Here is a 13,312-nt window from a genome sequence, read left to right on the forward strand (position 1 = left end):
GAATACTTAAGCTCACTTCTCCTTCTATGTCTGTCCATTAAGAAGTTAATTCCTGGTCATATAATTAGGTACTAGTATTTTATAAGACTTCTCTAATCCCCAGGATTTTGCTCTTCCAAAGAGAAAGATCTTGGTTTCACTCTTTAATAATCCAGAATTACACATTATTAACAATTTTGCTTGACCATGCAGCCACATAGAGCCAGATTTTCATAATAATTCAGGTGAAGGTCATCACCACAAACTTTGTAAACATACATGCCAGTTTATCAAGCATTAGACTCTGAGTTGCCAGGTATACATTGACATAGAGACTGAAAAATCATGCCTTGTTATCATTCTTGTTTCATCTTCCTCATACACACACATCAAGTGTTAGGAGGAACAGGACACTTTTGATGGAGTTTATATAGATTTCTTAATAACATTTAAATATGTATTTTCACAACAAAACTAACAATATCATGAATATTAAATTTATTCTATACATGCTTTTAAAAAATCTTTCATTAGCATTTTACCATTTTTGCTGGTTTTTACAGAAATATATTTTTTTAAAGTACAGACATTAAACCACTAAATCTTTCAGTATGATGCCTAAAAACTTGTGTTTGGTAAGGCTCTCCCGTTAATTCTGATAAAAACCATTTGTTAAACATGATTGACGTAATATCTATTCAGAGTGTTGGAAGAAAATCATAGGTGGAGTTATGGCTGCCAGAAACATAGTTGAGTAAAAATAAGAGCTACATTGAATATTTAAAAATTCCGTGTTTAACAAAGACATTGTTATTAGCAGCGTATCTCATGTTCATGTTAAAGTAAATTATACAAACATACTTTTTTTTAAAATTAATTTATTTTCAGCATAACAGTATTCATTATTTTTTCACCACACCCAGTGCTCCATGCAATCCGTGCCCTCTATAATACCCACCACCTGGTACCCATACTTTTTAACTTTTTATTTTAATCGCTTGGTGCTGGGCGCCTGGGTGGCTCAGTGGGTTGGGCCTCTGCCCTCATGACCATGCTCAGGTCATGGTCTCAGGGTCCTGGGATCAAGCCCCGCATCGGGCTCTCTGCTCAGTGGGAAGCCTGCTTCCCCTTCTCTCTCTGCCTGCCTCTCTGCCTACTTGTGATCTATCTCTATCTCCCTCTCTCTCTGTCAAATAAATAAATAATAATAAAATCTTAAAAAAAAAATCACCGGGTGCTTATCATGACAAGTGCGCTACTTAATCCCCATCATCTATTTCATCCACCCCCCACCAATTTCCCTCTAGTAACCATCTTGTTTGTTCTCTATAATCTGTTTCTTGATTTCTCTCTCTCTCTCTCTCTTTTTTTTGCCTTTGCTTATTCGTTTTGCTTCTTGAATACCACATGTGAGTGAAGTCATGATATTTGTCTTTGGCTGGCTGGCTTAATTCACTTAGGATTATATTCTCTGGCTCTATCCGGGTGATTGCAAATGGCAAGATTTCATTTTTATGGCTGAGTAATGTTGCATTGTGTATGTGTGTATACACCACATCTTTATCCATTTGTCAATTGACGGACACTTGGGCTGCCATCATAATTTGACTAGTGAAAATGGTGCTGTTATAAACATAAGAGTACATGTATCTCTTGAATTAGTGTGCTTGTATTCGTAGGGTACTCAATGGTGCAGTTGTTGGGTCATAGGGTAGTTCTATTTTTAACTTTTTGAGGACCCTCCATATTGTTTTCCACAGTGGCTACACTAGTTTGCATTCCCACCAACAGTACATGAGGGTTCCTTTTTCTCCACATCCTTGCAACACCTGTTGTTTCCTGTGTTTTTTATATTAGCCAATCAGACTGTTGTGAGGTGATCTCTCATTGTGGTTTTGATTTGCAGTTCCCTGATGATGAGTGATGAGTATCTTTTCATGTGTCTGTTGACCATTTATCTATGTGTTTTCTTTGGGGAAATGTTACAGGTCGGTCTTTCTTTCTTAGCAAATGATGCTGAAAGTGTTGGGTAGATTTAGGAAGCAAGTTTTTAAAAACATTATTGGACTGTAAGCTCTAACAGAATGAAGCAACTTGAGTATAAGATTATGGATGAGAATGAACAAATTATGGGGACAAACAGCTGGGCTTACAAGAATAAAAAACATTCATTCTAGATTTGTAAATTGATGGCTTGGTTCTAATCTGAATACAGGTTAATATGTTTGCTTCAGTGTGATACCTTTAAAAAAAATACTGTCAGTTCTTAGGTTATTGGACTCAGTAGTATTAGTATTGACATTCTATAGAATTGTATGATACATCATTACAATTATAGTATTATAGGTAACAGAGGAGTAAAGACAGGTATACATAACCAAAAAATATTAATGTACAGGTAAATGAAAGTTTTAGGATCAGGTTTAGAATTGTACGCTTTCATGTTATGCAGCAATATAAAAGCATAACATATATGTATATATGTATATACATACATACACATGCAGGATTGAAGGCTAATGTTAAATCAGATGAGATTTGGTTGGGGGAAAGCCAGAAGACACTGGAAGAGGGTCTGATGGTCAGAAGTCCACTCTTGAACAACTCTGATGGAATAAAGGGAAAAATACCATAATCAAAAGGGCTGTAAATCTGATCCTATGGCAAGAATGGCTTGACCACTCATTGTTTTTCCTGTGTTGTGTGTTTTTATTCCTAGTGCATCAGAGCTAGAAACAGAATTAAAGATATTAGAGATTGGGTTATAGTACTGTTCCCTTTTGAATTAGAGTTCTTAGAAGTTTGATTTGTTGCTAGTGTGCAGAATGGAAAAGAGAGATGAGACTGGAAGTATGTATACTGTTGTCATAATCAAGACATGAGGCAATAATGAACTAAGTTTGTCTGTTCCCCAAAACCTAACTAATTGTTTCTCCTACATATCCTTGTCAACTAATCTTCCTTGTCACTCTATTTATATTTCAGAATTAATTAATAACAGTAGAAACTATTCAAGAAAGAAGTTCAGTGGGTTTAACAAAGGTAGAAATTGGCTCCATATTGGTAACTATGAAAGAATTCATTCTGAAGAGATACCTTATGAATATAATAAAAATGGGAATGGCCTCCACCTTAATGAAGACTTTGTTCACCATCAGAAAATTCAAATTTTGGAACAGCCTTTTGAATATAGTGAATGTAGGAAAGCTTTCCATGAGAATGCACTCTTTGTTGTACATAAGAAAGCTTTCACAGGAAAGAATACCTGTGAGTACACTGAATATGGGAAGATCTTCAGTGATATGTCATCTCTCATTGCTTGTCAGAGAACACATCCAAGAGAGAATCACTATGAATTCAATGAATGTGGAGAAAATTTCTTTGAGGAATCCATTCTCTATAACCATCAGAGTGTTCAGCCTTTCAGCCAGAAGTCAAACCTCATTCCAATTCAGAGAACCCACTCCATTGACAATTTACTTGAATATAATGAATGTGGAACGTTTTTCAGTGAAAAGTTAGTCTTTGGTGTACAGCAGAGAACACACACAGGAGAAAAAACTTATGAATGTCATGAATGTGGAAAAACCTTCAACCAGAAGTCAGCCCACACAAGACATCAGAGAACGCACACAGGGGAAAAATCTTGTGAATGTCCTGAATGTGGGAAAACTTTCTACAAGAATTCAGACCTTATTAAACACCAGAGAATTCACACAGGGGAGAAACCTTTTGAATGTCAGGAATGTGGGAAATCCTTCAGTGAAAAGTCTACTCTTACTCAACATCGGAGAACACACACAGGGGAGAAACCATATGAATGTCATGAATGTGGGAAAGCCTTCTCATTTAAGTCTGTCCTTACTGTACATCAAAAAACACACACGGGGGAGAAGCCCTATGAGTGTTATGAATGTAGGAAGGCCTTTCTCAGAAAATCAGACCTCATTAAACATCAAAGAACTCACACAGGGGAAAAACCTTACGAATGTAATGAATGTGGAAAATCCTTCTCTGAGAAGTCAACTCTCACCAAGCATCTAAGAACTCACACAGGTGAGAAACCCTATGAATGTATTGAATGTGGAAAATTTTTTTGCTACTACTCGGGTTTCACAGAACATCAGAGAAGACACACAGGGGAGAAACCTTTTGGGTGTACTGAATGTGGGAAAAATTTCCGTCAGAAGTCAGCCCTAATTGTCCACCAGAGGACTCACATAAGACAGAAACCTTATGAATGTAATGAATGTGGAAAATCATTCTGTGTAAAGTCAAAACTCATTGCACATCATAGAACACATACGGGGGAAAAACCCTATCAATGCAATGTTTGTAGAAAATCATTCTATGTGAAGTCTAAACTTACTGTACATCAACGAACACATTTGGGGAGAAACCCTATAAATGTAATAAATGAGGGAAGTCACTCTGGGTGAAGTTAAGAGTTTATAGAAAAAACACAAAAGGGGAGAAAAATCAATTGATATAATCATTTTTGAGAACATCTTTGGTCTAAAGTCAGTTCTAACAATATAGCAGAGAACTTACAGAGGGGAGAGAATGAATGATATGAAGCTATAGAATATAGAAAACTTTTGTGTTGGAATTTGAACCATAGAGTATATCAGAAAACTCAGTGGAGAAGACCTATTGGTGAATGAATATAGGGAACCTTTTGCCCAAAGCCACATCTCACTAAACATCAAAGAAAACATCTAAGTTAGAAACCTCTATCAGCATTCATAAGGTAGAGAAGATTTTACTTCACAGGCTTTAGAAAATGCACAAATTGTAGGACACTTTAGGGAAGCATTTTCTATGCGGTGATATTTTATTAGGCTTGTGTGATATTCTTGATGTAGCATCTGGTGGATGTTGGAAGTTACTAGAGAAAATGTATTAATTATGTGGAAGCTTTAAGTTAAAATCTACTCTTATACATCAGATTTTGAATTGAAGGGTTTCTAGCAATTTAGGAAGTGAGAACATTTTCATTTAGAAATAGCATTTTATTTTTGTTAAGATACACTTTGACCCATTGCCAGGTCTGTTCCCTTGTTTAAGGTATTAGATGTGACACTGGGTGTGGTGCATAACAGTGAATTCTGGTACACTGAAAAGAAATTAAAAAACAAAACAAAAAAAAAACGTATTAGATATGAAAACACACCACACTGGGACCAGCAGTTGTAAGCACATAAGAGGTTTACTGCTCAGGCATATGCAGGATGAGAGAAGATTTTTAGCAAGAGGATTCATCAAAAGGACCTTCTGATGTCCAGGTAAAAGAGAGAGATTCTGGATCTCATGATACACGTAGGAGGAGCTTGCTAGCAGGATGTTTTATTAATTCTGGGGCAGACTGATTTTGAGTGGCTCATTCTGGAAGAGTGAATCAAAGGGGAAAGGTGAGTTGCTATGCAGGCAGCTTAGTGACTGTAGAAGTGTGTGTGGAGCATAGGTGGTTTCTGCCCTGGCAGGTGTCATCCTGTTGTGAGTGACTTACGGTACCCAACTGTATTTCTTCTTGTACTTAACACTTTTCATATGTGATGTAACAGTTTCAACAAAGTGAAACATTTATATGTGAAAGTACATTCTTAAATATAGAGCTTTAAAAAAGCACAAGTAGATAATACTCTTGGTTAGGTTATAGTAGCTTGTAGCAGATCAGTGTACTAACTGAGAACAACTAGAAAAATTTCACAAAAAGCATCTATTTGAATGCAGCCTATTGCTGCAGAAGCAGAGGACTAATTCAGGAGAGGAATGAATCGTGGAGAGCACATGGGCAAAATGCAGCTGTTTCACCTGGGAGCACTTGCCAGTTCTGGCCACACAGAGGAACCTGAGTACTGAGCATGGCTCAGGTAAAGGCTGAAACTCTTTGTAGGAGGATGAAGACCAGAAGCCAGTGGTACTTTTGGCAGTCAAGGCTGGAGTGAAAAATTCTTAAACATTAGAGATCAGACACATAACCAGTTTTCCAAGAAATTTTTAGAAGACAGACTCAGCACAGGGCAGGAGGAAAAGATGCTGAAAGTAGATTTTTTTTTTTCAGTACTGAGAAAATATGATTAGAATTTGGGAATTGCCTGTAGGATGGGCCCTTTCTGAGCATAGCATGCGATTAGTAAAAGCAAGGTTATACCAAAGGTAGATTGTACCTTATTGCAAGCTGCAAATGATACCTGGTATTAACAACAACAACAAAAAAAAGTAAAACCTGCCCAGAAAGGAAACTCTCAGAACAGATGGCCTCGCTGCAGTTGTTCCAAATATTTAAGAAGGAGAGAATACCAAGCTTTTCTGAACTTTTCCAGAGAAAGGAAGATGGAACTTTACTAATTGATTTTGAGAGCTGAGTACAACCTTGATACCAAAACCTGTAATAGACATTTCAGGAAAGTAAAGTTACCAATATTTTATGAATTAAAGTGCATAATCCGAAGTTTTAAAAAAATTCAGTCATATCCGTGGACCAAGTAATGTTTATTAGAGGAGTCAAGGATTTCATATTTAAAATGAAATCAGTTTGGCCATTTCTTCCTCTCACATTCTCCTTTCTCCCTTGTGATTTCTATCTCCTTTCTCCCTTGTGATTTCTATATTTCTTTCCTGCCTTCCTTTCCTAGAATGGAAGTCAGAACAGGCGTGCCATGAGGGATGAGAAAGGTATTGTGGTGAGGTATCCACTAGCATCAGAGCATTGAGGACAGCTGGAAAAGATGATCAGCATGGCTGAAATATTTAACATTGAGCAAATAAGAAAATGTGTTGAGGATGATGGGAGACAGATTGGAAAAGGCTTTCATAAAAATGGAGAAGGGGAAAGTTGGAAAACAGCAGAGTGTTGGATTGGAATGTAACTCATAGAAATCGTGTATGTGTATGTGTGTTTTATGTCTCTGTCTGCTGAGAGGGCCTATGCGCAGTGACACCCCAGAAGCAGCACACGAAGTACCAGGCTACTCATTTCTAAATGCTGTCCTCCACCCAAAAAGGAACCAGGTCTCTGGAGTGATGGCTGATTCAAGGTCAGAGATAGGAAGAAATAGAGGAACTTGAATCATCTTAGCTACCAGACAGAAAATGTTCAAAGAATCTTAGAAACAAAAGAACCATCTTGGACAGATTCCACTGGCCAAATTTGAGACAGTTGGAACATCAAAATAACGATAGAATCAGAACACAAGAGACTTAATAAAATGGAATCCGTTAATTTATAGTGATGTAAATAAATGAGTAAATTCATGGACAAGAAGGGAAAACTTTCTTTACATAAAAATGCCAGTTAATAGAAGGAGAATAATGAAATAGGAAAATACCATTCAGCAGCCATTGGAGTGGTGGTTGATTTAGGAGGTAGTTACCAACATAGGATAGGGTTTGTGGGTAGAGGTTTGATGAAGAATAGGGTATGGGCAAAATGTTCAAATATCTCTCCACAAAATACTAATCAGCTGCAAAGGTAAATGTGGTGATTTTATGATTAAACCCAGCAGACACCAACGTGATTAGGTGATCAAAGTTCACCTCACCAGTGGAATAGGACAGGTCAACATGATGTATTCCTTGATGGGATGCACTGAGAAGAGCCAGCATCATCTGTATGGTATTTTTGCCAAGAAAGTGTGACCTGTGTTTGCTCAGGAGGAGATATCAGGTGAACCCATTTGAAAGGTTATTTTACTGAATGCAAAGCTTATAGTCTTTAAAAATGTGAGTGACATGAAAACTGCTCCGGATGGAGGAGACTGAGCTATTTATTTATTCATTTTAGAGAGTGAGTGAGCAGGTAAGTAAGGGAAGGGGCAGAGGGGAGAATCTTCAAGCAGACTTCCTGCTGAGTGGAGAGCCCCAAGCGGAGTTTGATCTCACAACCCTGAGATCATGACCTGAGCCAAAATCAAGAGACTCAACTGGCAGAGCCACCCAGGCACTCCAAGACTGTAGATATTTTAAAATAACAAAAAAGGAAGACTAGACATTGTTAGAACAGTTGGCAAAATTCAGTGTATGGCTTGAATGGTGGTGTTTATCAGTGTTTATCTCCTGACTTGGATGATTGTTGGGTGGTTCTGTATGTTACTGCCTTTGTGGAAGATACACACTGGATTGGGTAGTAGTAATGGAGCCTTGTGTCTGCAGTTTATTTTCAGATGCTCTAGAGAAAGACTAATTCGTGTGTGTGAGTGCAAGTGTGTAAGGGACAGAGGGAGGAGGTGTGGTGCAGTTAGGGGAATCTGAGTGAAGGGGATATGAGAGGTTTTTTTTGGTATTGTGCTTGTGAGTTTTGTAAGTGTGAAACTATTTCAGTAAAATAAAAGTTTAAGTTACATCAGTAGAAAAAGTAAGTGAAGCCACTTATTTCAACAGATGCAGAAAATATATTTGATAAAACTTTATACCCATTTGTGGTTAAAAAACAACAAAACTAGGAATGCTCATCAAAAACAAGGAAACCAGGGTGCCTGGGTGGCTCAGGTGGTTAACTATTTGCCTTCCACTCAGGTCATGATCTCCAGGTCCTGGGATCTAGCCCCATATCTGGCTCCCAGCTCAGCGGGGAGTCTGTTTTTCCCACTGCCTCTGCCTCTCTCCCTTTCAAATGAATAAATCTTCAAAACAAGGAAACCGATACACAGCAAACATCATACTAAGTAGGTAAATATTGAGGTATCTCTTCCTGATATTAATCAGACAAGAATGCTTGTTACCACTTGTGTTTAACATAGGACTGAATTCTCTAGCTCATCAATAAAACAAAAAGGAAAAAGAAATTTAAGGAATAAAACTGGGAAACTTGAAGCATAACTCATTGGTAAGTGGTATCGTTGCATAGAAATGTGCAAAAAAATCTATGGAGATATTATCAGAAGTAAGTGAATTAGCAATCTCACTATAGAAAAAATTGTTTCTATATATAAACTACCAATAGAAAGTAAATTGATACCAGGAGAGCTGTATCCACCCAGGATAGGAGAGCAGAGACCAGATTTACCTGCCTGCCTAAAAACACAAGGAAAAGGGAAACAGATAAAATCTAGGAAATAATTGTTTTCATGTTGGTGGACTGAAGGCAGTAAAGGGGCAGGGATCCCTGCTAGTGATGGGTTCGCTGCATTGTGGTGATGCTTATACAGGAGTATTTATCAAATTAAATCAGGATGTAGACTTTACTACTGTTACATTGCTGTTAGGTTTACAATAGTCCTAAAACAGTAAGTTCTAGAAATCCAAAAACTGCATCACCAAATTAAGGGATGTTTAAGACCAAAATAAATGGAAGGATATATTCACTGTGTTGATGACTGTACATGCAACCCTAATCACCATCTAGCAGCTAATTAGAAATTAGCAAATCTGAATTTATAAAATGTATATGCAGAGACACTGACTAACCATAGCTAGAAACTAGAAAAATAGATTGAAAATAGAAAAATAGATCTACAGGACTTAAATTGCTGGATATCAAGACTGTGGCACAGGCACAAGCATAAACTGTGTCCAGAAACAGGCCCCAATATATTGATGTATGACAAAGATGACTCTGTAATATTGTGGTAAAAAGATAGTATTTTTGATAAATGCTGCTGGGTTAATTGGCTCTCTGTAAGTGTAAGAAAAACATTTTGACTATAGCCACCCACCCTACACAGAAATTCGTTTCATATGGATTGTACATCTAAATGTGAAAGGTAATACAGTTACACTTTTAGAAGAAATATAGGTGAGCATCATGACTTTGGCTTAGACACCTTAAACAAGAAAAAAAAAAACAATAGATAAATTCAACTACATTAGAATTAAGAACTGCTGTTTGTTCAAAAACAAAAACCAAAAGCAGCAGAGGAGTTAAAAGCCAGCCACAGACTGGGAGAAGATAATCACAATGCATATCTCAAACCAAGCACTCTTCTACAGAATATAGAAGGAACTCCAACAAATCAACAAGAAAAAGAAAAATAGCAGATTGAACATAATTTCAGAGTATATTTAAATGACCAGTAAATGTGGAAAATTACCCAGTTTATTAGTCATCAAGGAAAAGCAAATTCTAACAAAAACGTAAGACCACTGCACATGAGAATGACTACAGTGATGAAACCAACTGATGATGAAGATCTGAAGCAACTGGTAAATAAATGAGTCTGGTGGGAATGTAGGTTGTGCACTTTGGGAAATGGGCTCTTTCTACTAAAGCTGAACATACATGTAAATTTTGCCTGCATGATTATACTTCTAGGTTTATCTAGAAAAGAAATACATGTTTCTTGAAAGAACAATCATGGTGGTAGTATTCTTAATAGCCCAGAAGTGGAAACAGCACGAACGGCCACCAACGCTAAAATGCACGCATAAATTGTGCTCTTCATTCAGTGCCATATTCTACAGCAGTAGGAATGAATGAACCACAATTACATGCCCAGAAGACTAAGTGCTGTGTTTTTTCCTTCAAAAAGCAGGCGGATGTAATACATGGTGTTAGAAGTCGGGATAGTGGTTGCCTGGATGGTGGCAGGTTGCAGAGATTGACTTAAGGGGGCTCCTCTGGTGCTAATAGTGTTCTTTTTATCTCAATATTGCTTGTCGGTGTATTCAATTTACAAAATTCATGGTAAATTTTTATTTATATATATTCATGTTTGAGTATAAATGTTCCTTAATAAAAGCAGGAAGTCTGACATTGTTCGCTCTCTGTTTAGAGTCCTCCCGCAGCTTCCCATCTCACTTAAAAACACAGCACAAGATGAATAATGAGAACAGCAGCAGTGAGCATGTGTGTGAAGAACCCTGTGTAATAAGTGCTTATATATGTGAATTTACTATGTAAAATATTTTGTTCCTTTCACTATGTGACAACAGTGGTGTTCCTTATTAAAAGCTACCCAATTTACCTTACTCAATTTATATGTTAAGTGAAATAACATTCCCCAATTTTACCATATCTCTTACATGTTCTCTCACTCTCTCCTGGCATATAAAAGTGGATATGGCCAGTGTTTTACATTAATTCTTCAATAAAGAATTCAAACATTGTGTTTTTGAAGTTTTCACCTGCCTCGGGGTCCACCAGTGGTTGTAGTGAAAATACTAATTATACAGGATAAGCAATATTGGGGTGCCTGGGTGGCTCAGTCGGTTGGGCAGCCGGCTCTTGGTTTTGGCTTCGGTTGTGATCTCAGGGGCCTGGGCTTGAGCTCTGAGTCAGGCTGTGTGCTCAGCTAGAAGTCTGTTTATGGATTCTCTCTCTCCCTTTGCCCCTCCCCTTGCACATGCACATTCTCTCTCTCTCTCTAAAATAAATCTTTTTAAAAAATAAACAATATTGAGTTAATTGATGAAAGCAGATGTGAAGAGTACTAGAGTTCAACACACTATTGCTTTCCATTATATGAGAAAATATCCAGCCGAAATGTTCCAGTGAGAAATCCTCTTAGGTATGAGTTGCATATCCCAGTATAACAGGAACTATCTACATTTGTATTATGATGTATATACATATTTTGTCTTACTCATTTCTCTCCCAGTATGGGAGAGGCTGTAGAATTAGAGACCAGATTGCCTGGGTTCTTATGATGTTGTCTGGCTCTATCACTAAATAGATTTGAGACCAATTACTGTCTGTACTCAGACTCTCATCTGTAAAATGGGGACATTAATAGTAGCTAGCTTATAGGGGCAATTTAATATGAGCTGTGCATGCATTAAGTGTTATTTCTTCAATTAACTTTCGAAGAATTGATAGGTTCTTACAGACTCTTTATACCCAGCACTCGTTTTTCCCTTGATGGCAGAGCCTTAACTTGTTTTTCACCTTAGCCTTGGAAGGTTCAGAGGTAAAGGTTGATTGGAGTATGCCAGTCACTAAAGACACTCCTCAAGAGATTTGTTTGGGATTGGCACATGTTCTAGTTCTCACCAGAGTTGTCTGCAGAATTGTTCTGGAAACTTCTGGAGAAGGTTTCTTTCTTACCCAGCCGAAATGTTTTATGTCTGGCCTTGACACTTAGTTCTGTCTTGCGCCCCTCAGAGGAGGACAGTGGACCTAGGACGGTATGCTGAGAGTGAAGGGCTCATGAGGAGGTGATGAGCTGTCTGTTCTAACTGTTCTGCAGAGAGAATAGCTGCAGGTTGTAATCAGTGGCAGGCAGAGCAGTGGTGTGGCTACCCTGCCCAGGCAGGGCTGCAGAATGGGCCTCTAGGCTGGCCAAACTCTTGTTTGGGAAGCTGGTCAGGCCCAACTATGCTCCTGGTCCCCGGCCAGATGGCACCAGAGTCCTCACTCTGCAAATGTGGAGTGCTGTGGACCATGTTTTCCACTCAAGGCAGCTTCCCAAGTGCTCATGTCAGGCTTTTTCATCAGGTAGGGTGGGCATCTTCATTCAGGAGTGGGTGGGGCTATATATTAGCCTCTCTGACTGGGTGAAAGGGAGACCAGCTCCAGGCCCTGCAAGACTCTGTGTGTGTGTGTGTGTGTGTGTGTGTGTGTGTGGTCCTTAGGCTTATTCTGTGGTGGTACATAATTCCCTAACAACACAAGTTTAAAAGGTAAAAAAGAAACAACTTAAAAATAACCGTGAATATCCTTCATTGGGTATATACCATATAAAAATATCTAAATTGTAAGTAACCTCAATGAGAATGTGTCAGGAGAAGTAAAAGTGTAAAGCTTAGGAATGCTGTTAAATTTAAGTTGTTATCAGTTTAAAATAGTTACAATTTTGGGCGCCTGGGTGGCTCAGTGGGTTAAAGCCTCTGCCTTCGGCTCGGGTCATGATCCCGGAGTCCTGGGATCGAGCCCCACATCGGGCTCTCTGCTTGGCGGAGAGCCTGCTTCCTCCTCTCTCTCTGCCTGCCTCTCTGCCTACTTGTGATCTCTGTCTGTCAAATAAATAAATAAATAAATAAAATCTTTAAAAAAATAGTTACAATTTTAAGATACTTGATATATTTCATGGTAACCACAAGGGAAAAACCTACAGCATTTAAACAAAAGAATATGATAAAGAAGTCAAAGCATACCTACCAAAGACATCAAAACAAATGGATAAGCAAGAATAGTGGATCTACAGAAGAGTCAGAAAACGATGAACAAAATGACAATTTTAAGTCCCTACCTATCAATACTGCTCTAATGTAAAGATGGCTTCTTCAAAGACATAGAATGATTGAATGGATAAAACAATAAAATCCTACAATATGCTGCCTGCAAGAGATTCTAGCATTAAGATACAGACTGAGGGCTGGGGCGCCTGGGTGGCTCAGTGGGTTAAAGCCTCTGCCTTTGGCTCAGGTCATGATTCCAGGGTCCTGGAATCGAGCC

The 13,312-nt window shown here is 38.2% G+C and overlaps 1 protein-coding gene across 1 annotated transcript in view; it reads left to right on the plus strand.

The window, feature by feature from the left end:
* The window catches only part of LOC116573597 (zinc finger protein 33A-like), a 73,245-nt gene extending 67,062 nt beyond the window's left edge, over positions 1–6,183 (plus strand). The window contains 1 exon segment of the mRNA XM_032313762.1: positions 2,965–6,183. Within this exon segment, the coding sequence (XP_032169653.1) occupies positions 2,965–4,418 (1,454 nt within the window). The 3' untranslated portion in view covers positions 4,419–6,183.
* The last annotated feature ends 7,129 nt before the right edge of the window (positions 6,184–13,312 follow it).

The sequence above is a fragment of the Mustela erminea genome, chromosome 14, assembly GCF_009829155.1.
Source record: "Mustela erminea isolate mMusErm1 chromosome 14, mMusErm1.Pri, whole genome shotgun sequence".
In the NCBI taxonomy this organism is placed as follows: Eukaryota; Metazoa; Chordata; class Mammalia; order Carnivora; family Mustelidae; genus Mustela; species Mustela erminea.